This window comes from Molothrus aeneus, chromosome 3, assembly GCF_037042795.1.
Source record: "Molothrus aeneus isolate 106 chromosome 3, BPBGC_Maene_1.0, whole genome shotgun sequence".
NCBI classification, from domain to species: domain Eukaryota; kingdom Metazoa; phylum Chordata; class Aves; order Passeriformes; family Icteridae; genus Molothrus; species Molothrus aeneus.
This window is the reverse complement of record NC_089648.1, coordinates 28,851,558-28,879,022: the sequence shown is the minus strand read 5'-3', so window position 1 is coordinate 28,879,022 and position 27,465 is coordinate 28,851,558. Positions and strand designations below refer to the sequence as shown.

At 34.1% G+C, this 27,465-nt stretch overlaps 1 protein-coding gene across 1 annotated transcript in view; it reads left to right on the top strand.

Moving 5' to 3' along the window:
- Positions 1–27,465, top strand: part of DNAH8 (dynein axonemal heavy chain 8) — a 115,159-nt gene that overhangs the window by 16,700 nt on the left and 70,994 nt on the right. The window contains exons 14-34 of the mRNA XM_066547881.1: positions 28–127; positions 2,271–2,390; positions 3,114–3,249; positions 3,946–4,133; positions 5,036–5,116; positions 5,894–6,010; positions 8,504–8,623; positions 9,372–9,501; positions 10,585–10,694; positions 11,604–11,710; positions 12,653–12,713; positions 14,203–14,398; positions 16,056–16,246; positions 17,827–17,953; positions 19,480–19,715; positions 21,704–21,808; positions 22,789–22,902; positions 23,448–23,510; positions 24,848–24,948; positions 25,852–25,989; positions 27,207–27,447. Coding sequence (XP_066403978.1) covers positions 28–127; positions 2,271–2,390; positions 3,114–3,249; positions 3,946–4,133; positions 5,036–5,116; positions 5,894–6,010; positions 8,504–8,623; positions 9,372–9,501; positions 10,585–10,694; positions 11,604–11,710; positions 12,653–12,713; positions 14,203–14,398; positions 16,056–16,246; positions 17,827–17,953; positions 19,480–19,715; positions 21,704–21,808; positions 22,789–22,902; positions 23,448–23,510; positions 24,848–24,948; positions 25,852–25,989; positions 27,207–27,447 — 2,782 coding nt within the window. The remainder of the gene's footprint in view (positions 1–27; positions 128–2,270; positions 2,391–3,113; positions 3,250–3,945; positions 4,134–5,035; positions 5,117–5,893; positions 6,011–8,503; positions 8,624–9,371; positions 9,502–10,584; positions 10,695–11,603; positions 11,711–12,652; positions 12,714–14,202; positions 14,399–16,055; positions 16,247–17,826; positions 17,954–19,479; positions 19,716–21,703; positions 21,809–22,788; positions 22,903–23,447; positions 23,511–24,847; positions 24,949–25,851; positions 25,990–27,206; positions 27,448–27,465) is intronic.

Genomic DNA, 27,465 nt, shown 5'->3' with positions numbered 1-27,465 from the left:
GGTCATTTTTGTCAATTTTTAATACAGGTTTCAAAGTCTGAATATGCCATGCCTTCAAGAAGAAACAGCACATACAATTAGTTGTATTCTTCAACATTATGTAGCAGAACTCGAAGCTACTAAAAAGGTATTTAATTTCTTTCCAGTAAGTTGTAAACATCATGTTAAAATAGGAGCAAACATTTTAATATGATTATTTTTTATTTTTTCTGCCTCTTTCACTAATTTACTCCCAATTCTTAATTTATCCTACTTCTGTTTTCCTGTTACAGAAAACAGGCCTAAGTGAGTGGGCAGCACAATATGGACAACTGCTCTTGTAGGCAAATTTGTCATCACAATTTTACTTTATAAACCAAAATATTTTCTGTTATTCCTTCATAAATTAAATTTTAAAAAGTGTGTTCTTTGCTGGCTGTGTGCATTTCTTGCTTGTACCTTTTGGATTTTTTTATTAAATGAGGTTTTTGCAGTTAATTTGCAATAATAAGTAGTTATTATCAGTTGCTGTGGCAGCATAAAATACATGTAAAATATAGGTGAATGGCATTTATGTTTTTCATGATTTTTCATGATTTTTGTAGTGCACCCTGACTGAAGTATAATGAGAATTAAGTTTTGGCAACTGCTCATATCACTTTACTGTAAACTATTACTTTGTCCATAAAATAAACATCTGCAACAGACCTAGATGTCTAAACTCCCTTTCTACTAAAGAAAGAAAGAAAGAAAGAATTACTCTAGAGTGAGTTAATCTGATCAATTTTATATAATGTCCTGAAGATTTAAATAATTCCCTCCAAATAACCATTTTTCTTCAATGAATATAAAGGGAATCTGGAAAGCTGGATTGTTGAAAAAGATTTTTTGAGATGTTTACATTTCGTAAAATCAATGATAGAAGTTTGCACTTCACTAATGATAGAAGGAGCCAATATCTATAAACTCTGCAGTTATTAGAAAATTTTTCCTCCACACAGTGACTTAGAACTGTAGCCTAGCAAGGCTGTGCTGAACCACTCTTTACAAAACCACTCTTTCCTTTCCCTATCTATACACTGTGTAAAACAATCCCTGAACCCCTAATTACTGGCTTAACTAAATGAACAGATTTTTAGCAGCACTGCTTGCTTAAAAATCATGTAGCCACCCTTAGCTGTATTTTCCCAGACAAAAAAAAATGATAGGTACATTTACTGAGAGGGTTTCATCCAGGTAAGTTCCTCTTAAGGTCATTGTGAAGCTGCTTGGATTTCTTTGGCTGGGGCCACCAGAGACAAGGTAGGGCTAAGACGTTCTAGTTAGTGAATAATTGTGTCATCACAGCCTGAGTTCACGTGCCTAAAGTTGGGTGGCTCCAAATACTCCTTTTTTCTGTCAAAGAACACGTCTTGATTCTGCTGACTAGTTTTAACTATTTATTTGATATTACTAAATTGCCTTTTATCTTTGTCAAGCAAGTTATTTCTAATAAAATGTTGCTCTTACTGCAATGCTGGTTCTAAAGTGATTGAATACTTTGTCATTGCAAATTTCATACAGTATAAATTTAGGCCTTGTTTTGTTTTAATGCAGCCATTCGCTGAGCAGGGGACATTCTTTTTTCATCTTGGGCACAGATAAAAGCATGGGCTGTGTATCCAGGACTATCTACATGCATTTTAGTTAGGAGTTAGTAGAAAAGTGCATATCATAGAATGCTAAATTATTGTGATTTGGAAGGGACCCACAAGAATCATTAAGTTCAAATCCTGAAATATTATCTAATAGTCAGATATGTGTGTCTGAAGAACAGTGTTGATGTTTCCATTCAGGAAAAAACTCCCAGTTAACTGTCTAGCTTGGGCATCTCCCAAGGCCGGTTCCAAGCAAAGGAGGAACAAGAGTTCTCCTAACACCACTTCCTTAAACAGCTTGTTTACACAGCAGATGGCTTCAAAGTCAGGTGTCAGACTTGATCCTGAGTACTGGCTGCTCTGCCCCAGGGTTCACAGTGCCTTTTGGTGCACTCAGGTCTCTGTCATAAGTGAGCACAGCTGAGAAACAGCGCGAGATAATGGAGACAGGAGAGGTACCAGCGTAGATGTGTGTGCATTTTGAAGGGTAGCAAATCAGGGAAGAAATACATTTTTCTCTCCATGAGTTGTGTGACTCCATGCAAATTTAATCTGTTTGGGAGGAGGAAGAAATTGTGCTACCAGAGAAAAAAGTTTAGCATTTCAATAGATTTTTAAAAATACATCTGTTTAATGATATTGTTCTTGCTATAGCTTTACCAAACCCAGAAAGACGACCCTCCTCTTGCTCGAAACATGCCACCTATTGCAGGAAAGATACTGTGGGTGAGACAGCTATTCAGAAGGGTAAATGAACCAATCAGCTATTTCCATGTAAGTGGATGTGCTTAAAAATTAGGTGTTTTGTGTAACTGTGAACTGTCTTCTGTAGGGTAATCATAAAATTTCTGGTTATGATTGCATCACTTGTTATATGCAAAGGAACCTTTTTCTTTGTATGTTTATACTGCTCTGCAGTAAGCCTTATGGATCCAAGATGTAGTGTTGGAATAGAACAGACTGGACTATTTCAGTTGAAAATAACTTGGAAGAATTCTTGAAATGTTTGAGTGATTTTCCTACAAAGCATCTAGGGTCTTATGCCAAGTTAACTTCTATGTGAGAGAGGTTTTCACTTTCCTGTTTCCCTCGGATGTGAATAGTGATAATCTAAATCTGTTCCAAGGAAAACAGACATAAATACTGATTAATCCTCCCAAACTGATTAAAAACTTTTACAATAAATTTTCACTTAATCAATTTTGAGTAGAACTGAGTATCCATTTCACTGTGAATTGCAGGTATCTATGACAGTATATTAAGTAATTGCTCTTACTGATGTTAAATATTTAGTATTTATTCCTTACAAGTTCTTACTGACTTTATTGCTCTGTAAATTTGAATCATTAATATTTGATACAGTTTTTAAGACCTCTGTCAGTATAATTCATAGTATTAACCGACACTATGTATAGACAATACTTAAATTGAGAAAAACCCAAGTGGTATCGGTGGTTTTGGAAATAGTTTTAATTTGAATGTGCTGTGTTTTAACAGAAACATTCAGATATCTTGGCAAGTCCAGAAGGTAAAGCAGTTGTTCAATCGTACAACAAACTTGCATATGTATTGGTGGAGTTTGAGGTAGTCTATCATAATGCATGGATGAAGGAAATGTCACAATTACAATATAGTAAGTGAATATGAACTTGTTCTTTAAATTGTTATTGAATAGTAAGTTAACATAAATCAAATCAGATTTTTTTTAAAGCTTCATTTACCCTTAACATGTGTAAGTTAATCGTGATCCAGTTATCAGACTCAGTAATACAATCTCAGTGCTTTACTGACCTTGATGCTGGGTTTTGATGCAGAGGATTGCAGGTTTGGTACACTGTTTGACTGTACAGATGACTGTAAACATTAGTGACACAAATTTTGGTATTTAAATTCTCTATGTGTACTATTTAATAATTCTTTCTGGGTTTTTCTTTTTCCAGTATAATAACTCATAAGGTTGTATTGCCCCAGTCCCTCTAAGGACAAATATATTATTATTAAACACCTAGAAATGTTTGATAGTCAAGCATTGTGTTTCCTCGTACTTAGAGAACTAATTTAATGATTTTTTAACTTGGGCTGAGAAAAATTATGACACAAATAAAACTGGATCTGAGGCTTGTTTAGATTATGAAGAGAAAGGCAGAAAGTTAATATGATGGAAGTGGATTGTGTATTTTCTTTAACTGAAAACAATATGAAGCTATTTCACAAGTAACTCTACATACTTAATCACTATATTTCAACATTAGAAATATGGATTTCATAATAATTTATATAATTTAAACAATTGTTTGCTTTTGAAACTGATACTAGAATGTCTTTACAGTCTTACAATCCACGATATTTGTGCGTCATCCTACAACTGAGAAGTTCCTGGTTAATTTTGATCCCCAGATTCTAGAGATTGTGCGAGAGACAAAATGTATGATAAAGTTGGGTCTGGAAGTACCAGAGCAAGCATTCAAACTTGCAATAATAGAAGATAAATTGAAGTCAAACAAGTTGAAGTTAGAGGTAAACTTGAAAAGTATCGTGATTGCTGTTTAAAAAAATTAAAAAGATAGTGTGTTTAAACATGTAATTTTTTATCTATAGCTAATGATTAAAGCTGGGTAAGAGGAAGTTTAAGGTAAATTTGCAGAATGCACAGGTGAACATAGAAAATCTCATTTGAAAACTCCCTGTTAAGTCCTGTGTGGGCTGGTAGATACTTAAATATAAGAATATACACTTCATATACCCAATGGCACACTAAGTATACTTTGGTCATGAATAATTTAAGCTATACAAATAGTTTTCACAGTGAGAAAAACAGTAAAATGCAGGGTTTTAGAGTTTTTGACAAGAAACATTGGAGTTAGTCTGGTTTGGAATTGTGAAGAATTTTGAAGAATTTTGCAGGTTACCTGCAAGAGAAGTTACATTTGTTATACCTATTGTAGTCTCCGCTATGGTGTTGTTTCAAGAGCCTGTATCTTGGGGAGCCTGTATCTTGTGCATCATACAAAACTTCTCTGTGTGTGTGTGTATACGGCATAAGAGAAGAGGATATTTTAAAACTGACTTAAGCATCTAAAGGATATGATACTCGATATTAAGAGGATATTGCAAAGATTAAGATGTCTTCACTTCTAGAGAAAGTTCATTCTTTTTCTGGCTTTGTGCCTTAAGAAAGTGTTACAAAAAGGTGGCTTTCATTTTTCCTTCTATAGCATAATACAAATTCATTACATCCCAGAAATGATGTTCATAGGTATGTAATGTCTGTGCAAAATTCTAAATTTGTTTTCAAATACCAAATTGTGCAGTTTTCAATATCTTTTTTCAGATGATTTGATTGTATGACAAATTGTTTTCTTGAGTAAAGAAATGCTTTAAATATTCTGTTTGATGCTATCCTTTCTAACAATCAACAGGGTGTTATTGAAGCTTATGAAGATTTGTGTAAAGGAACACGAAATGTGTTTGTAAATCTGCTGACACCAAAAATGCAAAGGGTTAGTATTGCTGCATGCACTTCAGTATACCTCATAAGATTTTAAAATACCTTAATAATAATTTATAATTCTGAAATATTTAGATGGATCTGTATGTTGTGATCTTAATGGATTTTTCTGAGACCTTTAAGACTAAAAATTTGGTTTTTTGATCCTTCATACAGTTCTCAAATAATGTGCTTTACGGTCAAATAATCTTAGTGCCTATGAGATAGAAGACCAGTAGAACAAAAAATATGGTCTTTGAGGTCTATCTATCTCCACAAATCTCTGGCTTAAACATGGAAATTTGCTCAGAAGGAATTATTAGCTTTTTTAATTGAGTCTCTTCAGTGGTGTAGAATGCTACACTATGATGTTTTATGCTACACTAAAAGTACAGTTTTATTGGAGATGCAGGATGTCTATCCCACAAGCAATTTTGTTTTGTCAGACATTTACAAGTGTACGTATGTGAATGTTTGAAGTAACCCTCCCCATTTTGTTTGTAAGCAGTCACACTGAAAGGTTGCAGAGTTTATGTAAGTTTGTATAACTACAAAGTTGGACAGAAGTTTGAGAAACTAAAAACCTGAGGCTCTAGTATGCACTACCCTCCCCTTCCTTTATATTGCATAAATTTCTTTGACCTTTTTTAGTGGAAACTTGTAACCTCCCTTGCACACCACTCTGTTTTATAAGCAATGTTAGTAAATATAATAATAGAACTTGTTTTAATTGTTTTCTCTTGTGGTTTTGGTTTTTTTTTAATCTATTAAATTATATCTTTATGCTTAGATGGAAGCTGTGTTGAGGCAAGGACTTACCATGTTGACTTGGTCATCTGTCACATTGGAAACTTTCTTTAAAGAAGCTGATCAAATTCTGCATATATATAGACAGCTTTTGAGAAGGGTAAACATTTGCTCACTATATAAATAAAACCAATACCTTACAGAAATTATTTCTAGGATGCTATATTTCATAGTGAAACATAATCTGTACTTATTTTTGTACCATACCTACAAATTTTATTGCTTTTTAAATTAGGTTGCTTTTCTTGGAGTAGGGATACACTCAATGATTCTCTCCTATTATTGCCATCATATATTTGACTTTTCCTTCTGTCCTTAAAATAGAATCTATTTCCACTTCTTGTCTTCAGATTCTGTGGCTTTCACTCTGATTTTCAGAGTCAATGCCTGTCTTTGAGTGCTTGTCCATGACTGCAGCTGCATAAAAGATACTTCCATGTAAGAACTGTTGAGTGGAGAACTTTGGAGCATTAATTCTGTCCATAGCAGGCATGTTGTGAAACTCTTTGTGCAGCCCATAAAATAATGAATGAGATTATGCTCTTTTCTCACAGTTCTTGGCATGCTGCTCTGTGCTCTTTTACTCTCTTGGTATTCATCACATAATTTCTGAATTTATTTGATTTCATATTTAATATCTACATGAGTAATCTGGATGATGGGATCAAGTCTGCCCTGACAAAGTTTGCTGATGACACCAAGCTAAATGGGAAAGTAGAAAGACACCCGACAGGAAGACCTGAATAGGCACGAAAAGTGGACTAGTAAGAACCTTACAAAGTCCAACAAGGACAAATGTAAGGTCTTGCACCTAGGCAAACATCATCCCGGAGTGCAACATAGGCTGAGATCTACCTGACCTGGGCATCCTTGTGGATAGCAAGTTCAGTGTGAGTGAACAGTGTGCTGCTCCAGCAAAGAAAGTCAGCAGGATGTTGGGTTGCATTAATAAGCAGTGATAACAAATCACCATCCTCCTCCACTTGGTGCTGGTGAGGCCAAACCTGGAAATGTATTCAGTTTTGGTCCCTGCAATACAGAAGACATTTGCAGAGGATTCAGAGAAGGGCCATAACAATGATCAAAGGACTGGGAGGCCTGACAAATGACGAAAAGTTGAGAGAAATGTTTTTTTTCAATCTTGAGTAAAGAAGGCTTAGAGGAGACCTTATCATCATGGTGTAATATTTGACGATTGGCTGCAAAGAAGATGGAGACTCCCTTTTTACAATAATTTATGTGGAAAAGATGGGGGGTAATGGGTATAAGTTACTTGTGGAGAATTATCAATATGACAGAAGAGGAAAATTTTTTTGCAGTGAGAACAGTCAGCCACTGAAATAATCTCCCGCTGAAAGTTGTGCATTCCCCAGTGCCAGACAATTTTGAGACTCAGCTGGACAGGGTGCTGGACTGTCTTGTCTAAGCTGTGCTTTTGCCAAGAAAAGTTGGACCACATGATCCTTGAAGTCTTCTTTCAATTTGGTATACTATGATTCTATGATTTATCATGCTTGAGGACCAGTCTTGCTTTTTTCTCAAGACTTTAGCTTAACAGTCAGATTGCTCTTCTGGCTTGATGATTAAACTGTGTGACTATTATCTTTTCTATGAATATTTTAAATTGTGTTTCCTTTGCGGTAGGAGATTGTTAGTCACTAGTCACTGTATCTAGTTCTTTTTATGTCTGTTAGAAAATCATAATTATGAGTAATGCCCTGTTTGCCACTGAAACCCAAAGCTGGAAAAAGATTGTCTTTGTCAGAAATGAACAGTTTTGTAAGCCTGAGTATATCTAAAATAACCATGTTTTTATGTAAATTTAGGTTGTATGTGGTTTTTTTTACTTCTCCCTCCAATTTCAATTAAAAAAAGTTAACCTTGGTTAGACTCTTGATTTCTGTGAATGGGGTATTATTGTCAAACAGGAAAAAAAGTGATGTGCAATGGAAGCATGAGGTATATTGTGAAAAACAAGATGGAATATCACAAACGCAGACTACTTCAGATAATAGACTAAAAGATGGACAGAAGTCACTTTTATTTGGATTCTTCCATGGCAAAAAACAATTCAGTGTAGTTAACTGTATACTAATAATGCTGCAATTGAGGATCAAAACCCGAGCAAAAACGGTGTTGACTAAAAGTCAGGAGAAGGACTGAAGATTAACCCATAAGCAATTTACAGTAGACCCCCCCCCCCCACTTGCCTTGCTGCTAAACTTGTGGTCAGTAAGATCATGAACAAATATCCAATTATATTGGTGTAGCTTGTTCTATTACTCTGTTTTATTTAATCTAGAGGCAGTGTACCTTGCATGAAAGGAATGATCCAGAGTCTGACTTTTTGTTACTGCCTGTCTGCCTAAAACTGCAGTTAAACCAGCCAGGATTCTTTGGAAGTCTAGCAATTGTAAATAACCCTTAAGTTACCATAACTCTTGTTATTATTCTCTTGGAGAATTTTCTACTCTGTAACATTCTTGCATTTATTTTTCTGCAATACATTTTTTACCTGTTAGAGCACTCTAAAATGGAAGACATTATTCTTTAAAGATAAATGTATGGTATTAATGTGGTTTTCTCTTTTTAGGTAAATGTTATAACTGACGTGCGGATTGGTACAATATTAAAAGAAATATCAAGAACTTCTTTAGTTAGCTTACCAGTGGATGGTGCTATCAAAATTGAGGATCTGTTGACTGACAATGAGGTGTGTGCCACTTTATATCTTTCAACTTGAATTTTAGGGCATGTTAGAAAAAAATGCCTTAGTAAATGAAAATAAAACTATAAAATTCTCTATGTGGAAATACAGAACTTCATTTGTAATTTAATTATTTTGGTTAAAATAATTTATATGAAGATATATTGGTTCTTTGGTATTTGAGATACTTCAGCTGTAGTATGTCATAGATAATCTTATTTGAGTGCTTTGTATTTAGATGAGATTTCTTGTGTATGAAGGACCTCAGAGATATATAGCCGTTCTTCCTCCCTATTTTTTCCAAATTGTTGTTTTTATGGAAAAGGCAAAAAATACTTTCAGATTTTCAAATATACTTTTTGGAAAGTTTTCTTAGTACAAAATAGGCTAAAAATGTATTAATTATCAAATCAGTACAAGTAAATAAAATTCTTAAGGACAGTTGAAACAGTGTTTGGGTAATTTCAGATTCAGAGTGTGACTTCTCTTCAATATTCAGGATTTTTTTAAGCACCTAAAAGTACCATTGCATTTTAAAAACTGGGCTTTTTTAGGCATTAAAAGTATAGTGATAATATAGCAGAAGTTTTTATAAACGTACAAGTATATTTTAATAAGTATATATGTTTCATTGAAATGGTTTTGGTCTGATTAATACAATATTCAGGGAAATGTTTTGAATCCCCATCAAGAGAAACAGAAATAAGATAATCAGTGTTAACTATGACAATGTATTGATATTTTTATTTAACAGGAATATACTAAAGAATGTTCTGAGTTATTTAATGTCAAAAGCATGCGCATTGAAGATGCTGTTCAAGATCTAATAGAGATATTTGAAAAGCATTATGAATTTCCATCTCTTAGGCCCTCAGAATTACAAGGTAGTTAAAATTGCTTATTTAAATAAAAAGTTCTGTGGACTTTAGCTAGTTTTTATCAAAACTGATATGTTTTAGCTAATTTGCTAAACAAATTTTCGTCCCACTAAAATTTCATCTGTGTTACAGCTCTGCCTTCTTTAACCACTGTTAAACTAAACCACTAACTCATGAAGTACGGAGATAACTCAGTTGTGGGGTTTCTAGAGTTAAAAGCTATCCTTCTGTTTAGATTAGCAAAGTATTTGCTCTAGAGGAAGAACATTTGAGTTCCATTTCTATCAGTCACTCATCATAACTCTCCCATGTCACATCTCACCACCTGTAAATGAAATCCAGTGTTCCTCTCTTCTCAGCTCTGTCAGCTATTTGGTACTGTCCCTCTGTTTTTAACTTTCCTGCAGCAGTACAATGATGTGCTTTTTTGGCTGGTCATTTTAACTTTCCTGCAGCAGTACAATGATGTGCTTTTTTGGCTGGTCATTTTAAATTAGTATAGTCAAAGGATGGCACTTGAATGACACTTCTTTGGGGTGTCTTACAAAGATTTTTGAAGATCCCGTATTGTTACAAGAGAAATAGTTTATATTTGGAGGAAAAAAATGTTTTCAGGAAAATTTTATTTTGAGGCTTAATCAGTAATGGAGCTCTTTTTTTTCATGGGATTTTTTCCTTCTGGGTTCAGGTTTCTCCAGCTGTAGAGGCATAGGCAGGGTCAGTACTACAGGTGGTTCAGTAGGATGCAAGCAGAAAAAGAGGACACAAAAATACTTCTCTGTCCTTTGTTAAATTGTTTATGATTATTTTGATTTTTTGGTCATTTTCACGGATATATTAATGTCTGCCTATCCATCTTTAGTTACAGATTGGTAGTGCACTGTGTTTGCTAAGCTAAGGCTTATAGGCTGGTCTCTAAACCACATTCCTGGTGTGAAAAAGTGTCATGAAATAAAACCAATTTTTGGTGATCCAGGTATTACTAAACAAAAGTCAATATTTGTTTTGCCTCTAATGAGGGGAAAGCATGCTTTAAAGCAGAATATTTATATAATAACAACTTTCTTTTTTCTTAATTTACAGGAAAAGACAAACGTATAGCATTTGAAGGTAAAGTAAAGGAGAAAGGAAAAACTCCTGCGGAAGGATCTCAAAGTGAAGATAGCAAGAGCGGTGATAAAGAAGAAGAGTTTAAAAAGGTGTTTTGTGAAAACAAGGAAATTATTTTTAGGCTAATTGGATTAGTAAACATATCTTGAGTTTTGGTAGCTCCATATCTATGTTACAGAAAGACATCACATGGAGAGTATCAAATGTAATGTACAAATGATGAAATAGCTTACCTAAAAAGTACATTTGAGATGGATTTTAGTTTTCACAAGTATATCACCTTTATTAAACAAATTCTTGACACAAGTGGTAAGTGTAAAAATTGGAGACAATAATGTGCCTAAGCCATAACACGGACTTTACTTCTTGGGTAGACAGGATTTTTCATCATTTCTATCATTCTCTTCCAACTTCATCAGCAAAGATAGTCTTTGTACTTTTCCCATGAAGAATGCAGTTTCTTCAAGTTCAGCAGAGAAGGAATGTAGAAGTAAAGAACAAGGATTCTCAAGCTTGGAAGTACAAATACAATAATGCTACAATGTTGCAATTTTAAAAAATGGTGATAATTTCATGTTGCTGTATTTTCATATTCTTGATCCAGTTGCATTTTATTGTATTTGTCTCTTATTCAAAAATGGGTACATGTGCACCAATATTCTTGAATAATATTGGTTTCGTTTTGTGGCTTGGTTTTCTATTTTTTCTTTTTTAATATGGAGAGCTTTTCTGAAGGAGCGTATTTCAAACAGATTTCAGTATTCTGTATCTGAATAAGACAAGTTGTTTCTTCACATACTGTATTCTCTTTTCCATGCAGCTTTTACTTATTTACTTACTTACAACCCCCCAGCTTCTCACTTTGTGCCTTTCGTGTAGCTTACAGCTTAAATTCCTTCTGACAAAATCTATTAGGTTTGACTTAAGACGTTTTTGCAATAATTTTCAGGTTCCTATGTGAACATGATGCTAAATAATGTATGGTTTATTTATTACAGAACTGTAAAGACTTACTTGCCTATTTCAGTCGCCGGCTGCTAGTCAGTCTCCAGAAATCAACCCGACTGTCTTTGGATCGTATTAAAAGAAGAATGAGTGTTCCAATGTAAGTTGCAAATGAAGGATTCCCTGAATAGTATGCACTCTTTATGAATTCTTCATGATAATGGCAAGATCCATACAAAATCACTCTCCTATATTCAGGATGATTTCTGTCGATTCTTCTCTGTTCGAACAGGCATAGAGTTCAGAGACAGAATTGTTTCAGTATAATATATTGTACTTTGAAAAGCCTACTTAGAATTCTTTTAAGAGAATTTAGTTCAAGCAAGTGAAGATTATGATGTTTTGTCATTAATGTTTGTTAAAGTCTGAATTGCTTTTTTTCCTAAGGACATGTTTCATAAAATATGTATTGAAATCCTTATCAAAGTCAATGGGAATTATTTGGTTGTTTCCTTCATATTTGTCTACTGTATCATATTGTTGAATTCTCCCTTATTTGGTTAATATATCATACCACAGCATTTAAAATTTTACTTTGGTCTATGTTTTTAGGTTTTAATTTCAGTTTTGAGTAGGTTAACATAATGTTTTTATAATTTTGCATTAGCTTGTCATCTTTGAAACTTTTTTTCCATTCTGTTGAATACTTACCTAAAATGTACTGGGACAACTTTTGCTCTTGATAGGTTGTTGCAGTTAATGATAAATGAGATCTTCTTATGCCCTATTCAAACCACTGGCAGAGTTCCATCATTCTGAACCTGAGAGTTTAAAATCCAGAATCAGAAAATACTCTGGAGAAAAAATTCTGAAAGCAATGGCTGGATCCAAGTTAGCCTTTGTCAGAATGGTGGCGCTCTAGCTATTTTCTTTATCCTTTAAACAAGAAACTTCTGTAAGTTTTCGAAATAGTACATAATTTCATTTGAAAATTCTCCATGAGGCTTTGGTCAGAAAATGTAGCTCAAAATTACATTTCTCAGATAAACTGAGGAGGTTTTGTGGTAAAGTGTTTATGATATGTGTCAAAATCATTTTACAGCAAATCTGAGAACGTCACTCCTTTTCTAAAAGCAGAAGTACACCTTGAGATTCCAAATCTGGTAAGTTTTATTTTATATTGGTATGGTAAGATACATTGTCTTAGAGTTATCTCTGCATTTGCCCAAGTGCAGGTGTGGGCACACTTTCACTGAACCAGCATCTTCTTCAAAGGAGAGCAGTTGCTCATATCTTTCAGTGGGCTAAGAGCACTGATGAAATGTGCTTGCAGTCCCAATGCTCTGGCCTCTGTCTCAGTAGTGCTTGCAGAACCTTGCTTTTTAACCTTCTGTGGTTTAGCAATTACATTGCAATCCATTCATCTGTGTTCTTTGCAGAATGATTGCAGTTCTCCTCATGTGTAGTAGTTGCATTACTACTATTACATGGAATAGGTTCTACATCTTGCTTTATTCTTATTCTTATTTTTATTCTTATTCTTATTCTTATGTAATCTAAATTTTTTGTTGAATTTCAATAATGAACATTATCTTTGCTCAGTTTGGCTTTAGTAACCTAAATGGGAAGTTAGATGACCAGACTGAGGAACACTGAACAAAAATAGAAGATTCAAAACCAGCAAAAGGTGTTGTGGATTTCTATGTACAGGGAAAAAAAGGCAGCTCAATTGCAAAGAAGTAAAGCATTAGTTTGTTTTCCTTTTGTAGAAAGGAAACTATGTGTCAGCAATATGTATTTTTTATTTTATGAGAGGAGGTTACAAAATTTCTCAAATATCTTAGGAAGATTGATGGGTTTATATTGAAATTACAGTGCAAAAACGTTCTGCTCTTAGGTGATATTCCTTTGACATTGAACTGGTGCTCCTATCAGCATTCTGTTATACATTCACATTGTGTGTGTGTACACATGATATGTAATTTCTGTCAAAGTGTAGAAGGCTTACCTTGTTGATATTTGTAGAAACATAAAGCACCAAGCTCTACCCACTGCAAAGGAAGTACATCTGTCTTTCCAGTCCTCAAATGCTTGGCTGATCCAGGGCAGTAATCAAGTAATTCTGGGAAAAATACCACTTTGCTAATTAGCACTTTGCTAATTCTAAACTCTAATAAGAGTTTGCAAGAGCCTTGCTTTTATGTATGTGGCTGATCATACATAAGGCCTGAGAAGGGCGGGAAGTGGTGGTTGCACGTTAGCATGCAATTTCTAATGCTTTGTTATTCTAGAGTGTGAAAAACAAGGTTTGTAATGTATTCACATACGTTATATAGAAGTCATTATAAAAATGATGCTTAAAATGTTGCAGGAGTTTTTTTAATAGCTGTAAAAAAAGCCAGTAAATCTATCTGCTTATATACTTGGTTGACTTTTCACCCACAGTATGAGTGCATAATTAGATGGCAGGTCATCACAGTATGTTTCATCTCTTGAGAAGCAATTCTGAGCCAGACAACCTGCTGAAGTTGTATTTTCCAGCTTCTCTTCTGGGGTAAACTCTGCAATTCACTATGGGTGGAGTAAAACTGAGGTCTCAAAAATGACAATTAGTTGCATTTATTTCAACAATTTTTCAACTGTTTCAAATAGGTAATAGTTCCCAGTTTAGATGATATACAGCATGCCATCAATCGCATGATTCATTTAACACTGGAAGTAAATCGAGGAGTTGCTCAGTGGGGACAGAGGCATTTGCAAAAATCTATTTTAAAAACGGAACCAGGCATGCAGCAAGCAGCATCTGCAGGCTTTGGACCACAAGGAAAAAAAGGCAAAAAAGGGGAAAGTAAGTTGTTTGTTTAGGTCTTGTTTTACTTTTAATTTTACTTTTTGGTTTAATAACTATGCCATATATAAATATTTGTAAATAAGCTCACTTTTCGTCAGAGAAGCCTACTGTGAATTATTTTACATTGATTTTGGGGGGTTTATTTTGATTTAATTAGCTGTATTTTTCAGAAATAGCTTTTCAGGCTTACATAAGTATTACAACTCCAAAAAACAGTAAGCAAAAAACTTTTAAAAATTCCTAGATTCTGAATATTTTAGTTAAGGCAAAGTAAGCTGTTGATCAATCTTTTTACATCCTTATTGTGGAATGTAGCCATAACGATATAGCTGAAACCATAAGCCATGATTTTATACTAAATCTCATTGAAATATTGAGATACCGCAAGAGACAGATTTCAGGAAATATTTTAATTGTTGGATGTATTCCTAGATTGGATTAAAAACACTTCAAATGTTCTTTCATGTGAATGAAAAATATTTGACTAGAGACAGATCTACGTCCATTTTAGTCAAATACTTTATTTCTTAGTATTATTTCCAAGTGTCTCTCCATACATTTTGCAAGTCACCATAAAAGCCTAAATATGTTTTTACGTATTTACGTTTTACATGTCGGTTTTTCTTAGCTGTTTGACCCAGTGATATGCAATCCAGTTATATCTTTGTTATCATTCCTTCAAAAATCTGTAACATCTTGGAAAGTTTTTCTTTCTGATAGTCCAGAGCTGTTACTTTATTCTTCTACTGATGTATCTTGTATGATTCTCACCTCTTTTAATGGGCTTCAAGCAGGGTGGCAGGAACCAATCTTTGTCAGATACTCAGAGTCTTTTCCTCTGCTGTGTCAAAATACAGCATCAGCAAATGACCATTTTCATCACCTTTAACTAGACACCAGCAACACCTGGGGGCATATGTTAATATTGTAGCAATGAGATTATGGAGTAAACTCATAAGGATGGATGAATCTGAGACTGTTTCCAGTAAGCAGACCCCAGAAAAGGCCTTCAGAGTAAAAGAGAACTTGGAGCTGCCTCAAATTCCCCTCATTAAACAATATATACTGTGGGAAGGGTGGATTTTTCTTTTTTGTTCACTGAAATCTGCTTCAAAATGCTCAGGGATTGTTATGAAAGAAGGAGCTCATCAGATCTGAAGAGTATCAGTTTCTATATTGACTGTGATTTTCTCAGCAATTAATCAAAGAGTTCAAGAAGTTTACACAGCTTTAAGCAGTATATACATTAAAACTTTAATTTCAAAAATTTAAAAAAATTATTAAATAATGTGGAATGTTTATGAGGCCTTTGATGTTCTGCTTACAATTACATTAAAATGAAATTGAATGAAATTTCATTTCATTCATTCATTTCATTCATTAATTCATTGAGAAAATGAAATTTGTGAATGAAGTAGACTATTTTCTTTCCATTTGAAAACCTTCATTTTAGAGTGACTTTGCTCTAGCTGTATAGTGCCTGGCATGAGCTAGCAGCTGGTACTTCACATTAAGCAGTGTGACAGATCTTTGAAGAAGGATACTCAGCCTTTCTGAAGAGCATCATTGCTCTATTTGGTATGCATAGGTTTAGAAGAGAATGCTAATCAGACTGTCAGCAATTAATTGATTTCTATATAATTTTATTTTACAGAAGGAGGTGATGAGCTTGTCAGAAAGTTAAAAAATTTTTACTCGGGTGTTGCAGAAAATGAAGCTATTACTAAAATAATTGTGATTCTCTCTTCTGCTGGGAATTCTCTAAAAGAAGGACTTAGTGAAGTTCTGCAAGAGTTTGATAAATATAAGGTGTTGTGGACAGAAGATAAAGATACCATATTTCAGGTCAGTTTAATGATTATCATTTACAGGACTATTCTTCATTAATCCTATCTTTTGAAATCAGAAAACATTGTGAAAAATCAAGGAAAAAAAAGATGTAGAAAACACATTTACAGCTGAAATTCTTTTATCTTTCTGTAGGAATGGTACTGTATTTGCTAATACTGATTCTGTGCCATTCTAGATACTGAAAACCTGGTAATTGCTTTATTTTGTTTGTGTTAACTCTGGATTTTTGGCCACAAAAAACCAACCCAATTTGATATGATGCATGTCTCTATGCAAACACAGGTAGCACAGGGTATTAACAAGAGGAGTTAGAGATATGCACATACCTGCAAGGCTACTGATATCACAGGGAAATGGTGGGATGGCACCTATGAGTGGAGTGTTGGAATGGAGGGACACAGGCTCTTTAGGAAAGCTAGGCAGGGAAGACCAGGTCAGGATTAAAAGGAGGGCAGGGACAGGTGACATTATAGTGGGGATCTGCTACAGGCTGCCTGACCAGGAGGTCCAAGCAGATGAGACTTCCTGTAGACAGACAGGAGCAGCCTCACACTCACAAACCCTGATCCTCATGGGGGACTTCAACCACTCTGATATCTGCTGGAGGAACAGCACAGCAGGCCATAAGCAATCCAGGAGGCTCCTGAAATGTGTTGATGATACTTCTTTGAGCAAGTAACAGAAGAGCCAGTGAGAAGAGGTGCCATACTCTACCTTGTTCTCACCAACAAAGAGGAGCTGGGGGTGGGGAAGGTGAAGCTCAAGGGGCAGTTTTATGCTGCAGTGACCATGAAATGGTAGAATTCAACAGGAGTTTATGTGGGTTAAAACCCCACCAATTCATAAACAGGGCTGAAAATTTCCTGTTAGTCTAATTAAAGTTTTAAGTCTAAAGTAATTAATGTTACTAGCTTGATCTAGTTACTACTGAGGAATAGGCTACTGCCTTCAATAATAAGGCAGCTAAGTTTTATACACACATGTTTAATTTCTACATTCTTCCTTTTCCACTATGCTAACCCTTCCACTGCCTATCTGGGTACTCTTGAACAGAGGAGTAGAAGTGGGATGATAAATGCTTTCAGCATTTATTACTTGCCCATTCAGTGTAACCTGTAATTCAATACAGGTCTTAAGTAACATTGCTGAATTTCAGCTTTTCAGAATCACAAAATGTTTCTACCTTTGAGTTCTGCTCAGGGAACTACTTAGAAAATGTGTTTCATTGTGATTGTTTCTCACATAATTTGGCTTTTGAGGTAGTCTTTCTGTAAGTGTGGGCATGTATTTGACCTCTGTTTCATCCCCTGTTTTCACAAAACAAGTAGGTCCTTAATATGTCTTGGTTATCTGTTTCTCTGTTGAATTTGGTTGGAATTTCCCAACAAGGTTGAGTGTTAGTGACAGAGAAATTTATAAACATTCATTTTATGATGCTAGCAAGGCTACAGAAGGCTAAAACCAAGTATAATAATGGTATACATTTTCAGTAATTGCTGAATTACAGTTACGACATGTTTTACCAAAATTATGGAAAAGGACATTTGTTGATTGACATTTTAAACTGCACACAGGAATTTTTTGCTACTGGTCCCACCCTGTCTGAAATTAAAGAAGAAATAGTTCACTATGATACGTTTGAGCAAGAGATGAAAAATTTTAAACCCATTATGCTTCTTGGTCCAATTGAGTTGCACACAGGTATGACATTTTCTTATCTTAGTATGTACAGTAAGATAATGAGTAAAATAGTCACACAATCACAGAAGATGCATAGTTGAGAGGGACCCACAAGGATCATCAAAGTCCAACTCCTGACCCTGCACACGACCATCCCCAAGAATGACACCATGTGCCTGAGAGCACTGTCCAAATGCTTCTTGAACTCTGTCAGGCTGGTGCTGTGTCCACTTCCCTGAGGTGCCAGTTCCAGCCCAGCCACCCTCTGGGTGAAGAACCTTTATCTAATATCCAACCTAACCCTCCCCTGACACAACTTCAGGCCATTCTGTGTCCTGTCACTGGTTACTACAAAGAAGAGATCAGTGCCTGCCCCTCCTCTTCCCCTCACAAGGAAGATGTAACTTCAATGGGGCCTCCTCTCAATCTCCTTTTCTTCAGGCTGAACAGACCAAGTGCCCTCAGCTGCTCCTCATATGGCTTCCCCTCAAGGCCCTTCATCATTTTCATTGACGTCCTCTGGATGCTCTCTAATAGTTTAGTATCTTTCTTATTTTGTGGTGACCAAAACTGCGCACAGGCCTCAAGGTGAGGCTGCCCCAGTGCAGAGCAGAGCATGCTCTGACCACTGCATCACAGGGACCCAAGTCCTCTAGGTTACAGAACAAAGATATTAAATGTTTTTTATGATCTGGGACAGCAGGTAGTTTCTTGGACTCAGTTTAGGTTTGGGAACTGATTTATTGTGATTTATACATTTAAACTTCTGGAAGGGTGTGGTAATTTTCTTGAAATATGCCTGGGCTTCACAAATCATCTCTTTAATGTTAATAGACACATTATTAAAGGAGCATCTATATCTGCTGCAAAATTCGTGGTTTTTTGAGCAGAAGTGTTTTATGCTGTTAGTATATTTTGCTTTCTTTGTTACCAGAGTACAAAATGCTGCCTAATAAAATCCTATTTTTTTCTGAAAATAAATTTGAGTTCTTGACTCTTCTGTCTCTTCAGTGTTGGTTTGCGATTATATATTAAGTGCATATAACATGATGTGTCACCTTACAGTTTTAGCTGTGAACTATTCCAAGTCCCAATTTTGAAATCCCAGGATGCCATTTCCTCAAAGGGTATAAAGCATTTAAATATCACTGATCTTAATACATTTGGTTAATGTATATCAAAGCTATTCTCTGAAAATCCACATTAATATGTAGACATTTTGTTCTTTATTCATCTTCTCCATGTGCTCCACTAGGTAAGCTTACCAATAGGTTTTACAGATAGCATAATATACAATAAAACAACAGAAATATATTTAGTTATAGAATAGAACTTGTTTTGAAAAAATTCTATTGAAAAGTTCTTTGAAAAGTTTCAAAACAAATAGAATTTGTTTTGAAACTTTTACAATGCTGTCATTAAATTGCTTGTCTGCTGTTTTCTAACTGCTGTTAAAGAACCATATGTGATGATGTGGGCTTTTTAAAGAAAAAAATTAGGATACGAATTGAGTAATTTTTTTTGTTATTATTGTTTTTTAAAACCAGAACCACTGAAGAAAGCTTTAACAATTGAAGCCAATTCCTGGAAGATGGTCCTCTGTCGTTATTTAAATGAGGAATATAAAGCAAAATTGTTAGACATAATGTCGTTCATAAATGATTACCTAAACAAATTGGCTCGACCTCTGGTTGACTTAGATGATGTCAGATTAGCAATGGAAGCTTTATCTGCCATTCAAGAGAAGAGATCAGATATAGACATCTCTATGGGACCTATTGAAGTAAGATGACTTCTAATTTGTTATATTGGAAAAATGTTATTGTTATTATTAATAATAATAATATATATAATAAGTGTCACAGGATAAGATAAACTTTGAACACTGTCTTGAAAGAACTAGGCTGAAGATGGGAAACAAAATATTATTTTTGGTTTTTTATATTATAAATGATGAATATATATTCATATGATTATATATATTATGAATCAGATTATTTGATAGATTCTGTATTGATACAAAACAGAAAAAAAATTATTTCTCAAATTCTGATATAGAAACAATCTAGGAGACAACATGCAGAAAAAAGATGATGAGAACACAAGACGAGGGAGCACTATGCTCCCTTTTGCTTTTCATTAGCCTTAATCCTCTTACTTTTTCTGTATGTGTAAACAAACATCTTGATCATCTAACTCCTTGAAATATAGCCAGAGAATATTCATGAAACCACACATCATGGTATGCTGTCAAAAACTGGCAACATTCTTTTAGTTTTTTCTATTGAAAGAAGCTAAAACAAGCTCATTATAAGTAGTTGGTATTTACTATCGCTGTCTGAAACAGTCAGCTAATAGAACAAATTAATTAATTAAATGATGTAGAGCTAAACTGTGGAAATACAGCTGCCTTCTTAAGTGTGTATCAAGTATGTTAGAAAGTCAGCCTTACATCAAATAGAAGAACCTGAACAATAATGTAGACATTTAAAGTAATATTCACATCTACTAAATGTTATTAATCTGTCTTCAGGATATGATAATCATACCCATAGCTGTTAAATAAAGCAAGCAAGAGGAACTGAGTTCAGCACTGTCTACTTGTTATGTTTTACATAAGTAGGAAATAACGCAAACTTTGTAAATAAATAAAAGGTATTAACAAAGATGAAGTATTAACATTTTGTTTATTATTATTATTACCATCATCATCATCATCATCATCATTGTGCTTCTGCCACTTTAAGATGAATAACTAAGATAATGAACTTTCCCAAACTACTTATAATTCTCATATCTCGTGAGCATTTATTTCCTTCCTAGATTAATATAATGAGTTCTGTCAATGTCACTAGGGTTAGTCATGTTAACAAGTCACCCTTACATCCTTTTTCTTGAGGAGATGGAATAACCCTAGACACCAGTGCAATCTGGGTAAAAATCAGCTTTTCAGTAAAAGAACTAAGTTCTTTTTTGAAAATACACCAAAGTGAACATAAACTAGAAAAGTGCCCTTGCAACAAAGGGGTTTAAGGGTCTCCTGGGCCTTTTACAAGCTGTGTTGCCAGCAGTTGAGGGGTATGATTCCCTCTGCTCTGGGATATGAGATTTAGCTGGAGTGCTGTGTCCAGTGCTGGGCTTCCCATTACAAAACAGACATGGACATACTGGAGTGAGTCTGGCAAATGAAAAGTAAAATCTGAAAATGAACTTATTTTTAAATAATGCGGTTTGTGTAGGAGGAGGATCATAAAGCAGAAGGTAAGCAAATAAATTGAAGATGAGAACAAACAATAAGAAAGGTTCATTCCATTACAGATACGTATCCATATATTTGACAGTTCAGCAACCTTAGCAAAAAAGGTTTTGTAGATGATATGGCAAAATATTTATAGATGTGTAACTTAATGTGCACAGTTATTCAGAGTTAGGGAAAATTCATCAAAATCTGCATTCAGGTGGACTGTAGATATATGAAATAAAATACCATTGACATGATAAAATTTTATATTTTCTGATACTAAATCTATGGTGTTTGTATGTTTTCCTAGTCTTTCATTCACGACATCTTTGAAGAAATAGTTTTTGCTGTTGTTCCCTAGTTCTTCATTCCTCATCCGTATTAGAAAAAAAAAATCCCACCAAAACAGTTATGCCTAAAATATAAGAACAGATTTTCTTTGAAATGTTTTTTTACAAATTTGATCTATGTTTCCTCAAATAAACTTATAATATATTCCTAAGTTAGGTTTGTTTTTTTTTTTCATCTAGGAAGCCTATGCCATTTTACATGCATTTAATGTGGAAATTACAAAAGAGGAATCAGATGGTGTTGATACAATGAGATATGCTTTTAATAAATTAAAAACCCAAGCTGTAAGTACATAAAATTATGTTATTTTCCATTTGTGGAAAACATGTGAATTTCTTCAGGTCATAAATGAGAGTGTGAGACTAATTTTCCATCCTCTCTGACTTCTGACTCTTGACATCAGTTGTGCAGTAGTGTCTTAATCTACTGTTAGTAGGTTCATATTCTAATTGCATTTCTATGGATAACTTTGATATTTAAACATTATTGTAGCTTTTAGATATATGTATAAAACCTGCAAGAAAATGCTGTGTCTGCTCTTCTTCATTTCCAGTTTTTGTGTCATTTTTGTCTGATCAGGGAGTTTATTACCCTTAAGTTACATTTTTCTAAGAAGTGCGTACTCTGCCGGTGCCCTTACCCTTAAGTAGTGGTTGTACTTTCACCTTTGTGATTTAGAACAGTCTTATATACCTCAAAAATTCTGTGTTTATTGAGTATTTTATGTAATGAAGGTGTTTAGATGGAAATATGTAGGTATTTTTTTGAATTTGTTAAGTTATATCCTCTTCCACATATTAATCACTCAGGAAAGGACTCAAGAGTACATTTTACATTTTTGTGTAGTTCTTGGTTATATCTCTCAAAATTTTGATCAAAGAAAAAGAAATTTGTTAAAGAGAAGGCTGAGCCCTGTATGAGAAAGATGACTCTGTTAGCTTGGGGTTTGAGGTTTTTTGGAGGGAGGAAAGAAAGATAATAGGATCTTGTTCCACCACCCCCTTGTAATGAAATATATTCCCTTAAAGTCCAATGCAAGATTTTGTTATGATTTTTGGTTGAGGCGGTTTGGTTTATCCCTCACCTTTCCTCTCAAAAATTGAATATAGCACCATAAAGGGGAAAAAAGGTGTTTAGCTTCAAATAATCAACTTTTGTTCAAAAATTTGAGATGTTTTATTCATAATTTTGATTTATATCTAACTCAAATATCTGTTACTGTTTCTTACAGAAATAACTTTCATTTTAATCTTTTCCATGTCAGATTGTAGTGCAAGATGAGTTGGTTGAAGTTCAGCCCAAGTTTAAGAAAGAGTTGCTAGAAGCGGTTGCAGTTTTTCAGGAGGATGTAGCACAGTTTGAAACAGCTTATGAAAAGGTAAATGAATTTAGTATTATTTTGGTTTGCAGGATTTGGGTGCCAGAATTTTATTCTGCTCAGCTACTGATGTTGGATGCCACGGTTGCTAAGCAGTCATCACTGTAGGTCAAACTTTTCAGTATGAAGAAATACACACAACTCTATAAAGAAAGAAAAGAAGCACTGGTGATGCAACTTGTAATGAAATTGTGATTATAAATTACAAATTAATTAAGAAACTGTAGTTCATGTTGTGGCATCTTTGCACACACATCAGCATTAAAAAGGACCACTGTCCTGGTTTTGTTATTTTCAGCAAAATAGGGAAGTATGAAAAGTTAGAGTCTAATCTTATTAATTTTAATTAAGGTAAGGGATTTTCAATTCCATAGAAGTTACGTCTTCTTAGATTTACCACTGTAAGTATTGAATTACCAAGCTACATGACTTGATTGGAGTTTGACTAATAAAAAAATGTATTTTGTAATGGTCTGTAAATATAGAGTGGCCTTCAGTCACTTTGAGAATTAGTATTCCATTTTTGTTAATTGCTTATTTGATAGGAAGGGCCTATGGTTCCAAACATTCCACCTCAGGAAGCCAGTAAGAGGCAGCAGATCTTTCAGGTAAGAAAGTAAACTGTTGAATTTGCAGCTAATTAATTAAATCTGTTCTTGTTTATCATAACAAGTTTACCAAATTACAATTCGGATGTTCCTTATAATATTTTGTTATCTATAGTTCCTCTCACACTGATAGTGGAGCCCTGGAAAATGTTAAAGATAGAACTCTGAAAATGTTAGGCTTTGTGTTTTCTCAGATCACTGCACCTGCGTAAGCAGTATGATAAATGATATAATTGTTAGATGTGAGATTGTTTAGTAAATAAATATAATTATTTACATAATCATAAGAAGAATCAGGAGAAACTATGTTGGAAATTTAAGGGGGCTATGTTTAGCTGAAATCTATTTATACAATAGAACAATATAAGTTTAATAATTAACATGAAAGTTATATAACGATAGAGTATAAAAACACAATCATCTCGAATGTATGGTTGGAGTCAGATTTGAGTTGAATACTCCTGACACCCAGAGCTCTTAATAAAAGCACCTGCATATAATCACTTATGTGATTATGTGTTTCTGAACACTAAAAACACAATGTTTTCCTTAATGTGGAAGGATCAATTGATTGATCTGTAACCTTTCTTCACTCTTCATATTTTGTGAGGAGAAATTATCAATTTGGAGTAATAAAAGCAGAAAAATAGGCAAGAGTCAATTGTGACACCTTGATAATGGCCAAAAATAAGCCAGGTTACAAAGCAGTCATGAGCCAATTTTGTAATCTTTAAAGATCACATTTTTCATTAGATAGTTGTCTTTCAACTTGTTATTTATTTGTTATGAACCTTAATTCATAGGTCCAGGAGCAGTATTTTCTCTCATTTTAATCCTTCTTCTTTTTTCTGCAAGTTATAGTAACTTAAATAGTACTTTTGTCAATCTAAAATATTGTATAGATTGTATAAAGTAAATTCTTAGTTTGTAAAAAGAACTAAGTGACTAAGAGAAGGTGCTTAACACTTCTAATGCATCTAGTATGTACTGAAAATTGAGCAATTCTGGTTAAATTTGCTGTGTTTCTTATTTTGCTAAGGGAATGCTCTGTACTTTTGGAAACTAGTTGTGAAAATCATTCTTCTTTCCATTTTTCTATGGTGATCATATTCTTTTGGACAGCAGTTAGACTTTGAAAGTAATTGTGTTATTTTGCACTCTGGTGTTTTTCGTCAAGCTATATACATGTTTAGATCAAAAATATTTTCAGATATTTTACATATTCTTCTAATAGACTTAATAAAAGTTTGAAACAGTTTAATGATTTTATTTTAGACAATTTTAAGTTAAAACTAAAAAACTTGTATTTTCATTTGGTCTGTATGAAACACAATCAGGCTAACTTTGATGAGCTGTGGAGAAAGTTTATCACATACTCGTCTGGTGAACGGTTGTTTGGATTGCCTGTCACAGAGTATGACATGTTACATAGAGTCAGGTAACTGTGGAAATATCATTGCCTTAAGTATGTTAGAAAGTCTTAGGCTTACACCAAAGGCAGAAATATTACAATATGCAAGTTTTCCATTGCCTTTAAACAAACAAACAAACAAATAAATAAATAAAATCTATAAAGTTCTATTTGGTAATTCTAATTTGTTAATGTTGAATTTGTTATTTTTGAAAAAATTATTTATTTATTATTGCAATAGAATGATACCAGATGATTTTACTCTGTAGAAATACTATATAAAGCAGCAATATGCCCTGTTCTAGACATAAATATAAATTAAAATATATATATATTAAGATACGGTAGAAAGTGAAGAAGAAATGTAAGGAAAGATCATTCTATCATGATATAAGAAGAGTTTAACTACAGCTTTTTTGAAAGTCTGAATTTTTTGAGCAGCTGTACAAATGATGATCAGATTCTAAAGTTTTTGTTCCAGCCATTTCAATAGTTTGATGATGATTCACCCAAAGGAGGATCTCACTCTTTCTGCCTGGTTTTAGATCAGAGTTTTAGTTCAGATTCAGAGAGTGTACCTAAGTAAATTGACAGGTTTTTTCCACCTGCCATGCTCTGCTTTGCACTGCAGAGCCAGCTCAGGGCATATAACCTAGGTTTCTTTTGTACTAATGGGGGTTTTGAGAACTAGGCAAAAACAAAACTTCCTCCAAATATGTTTAGAGTGGATGTTAGGTCCTTAGCACTAACCACCTGCCCTTTTTTGTGGGTATTTTTTGATGAAGTATTCTTTTCTACATTAAAAAAAAATACTCTAATTGTCTGCCCCTATTTTTTGTATTATTATTTCCTATATCATGTATTTAAATACTGTGAGGTATCCAGAAAGCTGATTGGAATTATTGGCATAATTGCTTCTTTTTTTTCCAGGAAGGAGTTAGGCTTGCTTCAGAAATTGTATGGATTATATGATACTGTAATAAGCACTATTGATGGTTACTATGACATACTTTGGACAGAGATAGATATTGAAAAAATCACTAATGAACTTACGGATTATCAAGCCAGGTATGTTTAACGTATTAATAGTAATAGATGTTAAGTGCATTAAGATTTAGGAGAGTTCAGCAAAGCCATTTATATATTTATCAAAGCCTCCATGAATAAGGTTTGTTGTAAACAATAATATTATTCAAGAAGGAACGAGTTAACACCCTACTTGTAGTTAAGAAGCCTTTTACCTGTAGCTTTGATAAGTGAAGGGCATAAGATCAAAGTGCCGGTCTCATTAGCTAAACCAGCTGAAAGATTAGGAGGACTGAAACTTTATTTGTAAAAGCTAAGTTCTTCAACAGGGATGATTAGCCCATTGATTTTAAGTTTTGCATCCAATAATAATAGGCACACAATTCTTTCACCCTCAGAGAAAGCCAGGCAGGTGTTAAACATCCAGTTTGACATTAAGCAGGGAGTTAACCAACATGAACATACTGACAACCACCCAGCACTGGCATAGCTCTAAGCCACACACATGCTGTTGTATTGCTCCTGATTACCGGGAATATGAAATCATATCAGTGGGAGGTAGAGAAGTAAGTGATAAAGGATGCAAAACCAAGGATTTATTGTTTTTCCTAATAAGGATATACTTTACCATTTGCAGTATGGTATTCCTGTGGTAGGTCACCTTCTCGGTTCTTGGTATGTTGGCTCTTTAAAAGTGTGGTCGAAGAGGTGGATCTTTATTTAACTGTTCTCAGGGGTTTTTCCACACTAGAAATACATAGTTTTCATTAGTGAATGCGTTTCAGAACCACTAACCAAAAGTGGAGGAGACAGTCATGTTTATTTCATTTTCATGTCTGTCTCCAAATTGGTATGTTAGTAAGTGCCATGCCTATTAAATTGAAGTAAATATTATATTTGTACAATGATTTAATATGTGAAATTCAACTAATTTAACCAATATTTTTCTTTGCTTTTTCTTTTCCAATAAAGAGTTTCTGATAATAAATAGCAAGAGATAACTATGTTTTAACAGAAACTATAGTATTTTTTATTTCCTTTATTTGCAGGGAAAATATCATTGTTTGAGACTATAAAATACTATGATTTTTAAGTAGGGCATTTGTATTAGTTTTTCCTAAACAGGTAGGCTAGTTGACATAGGAAATGTTGACCTTAATACAATCCACTTCATATCTCCTTGTTTAAACTCTTGTTTAAACAATTGTAATTTTGACCAAAGGGAAATTTACTACAGTATCACTTTAATGGAACTGCAGGTGCCGTAGACTACCTAAAGGCCTCCACCACTGGCAAGCATTTTCTGATCTCAAGAAAAGAATTGAGGATTTTATTGAGTGTTGTTCTTTGCTGGAAATGATGTCTGACAAAGCAATGAAGCAAAGACACTGGGATCGTATTTCTGAAACAACAGGGCATCCATTTGATGTAGAATCTGAGACCTTTTGCCTTAGAAACATCATGGAAGCACCAATTCTTCAAAATAAAGAAGATATTGAGGTAGGTACATATGTTTTT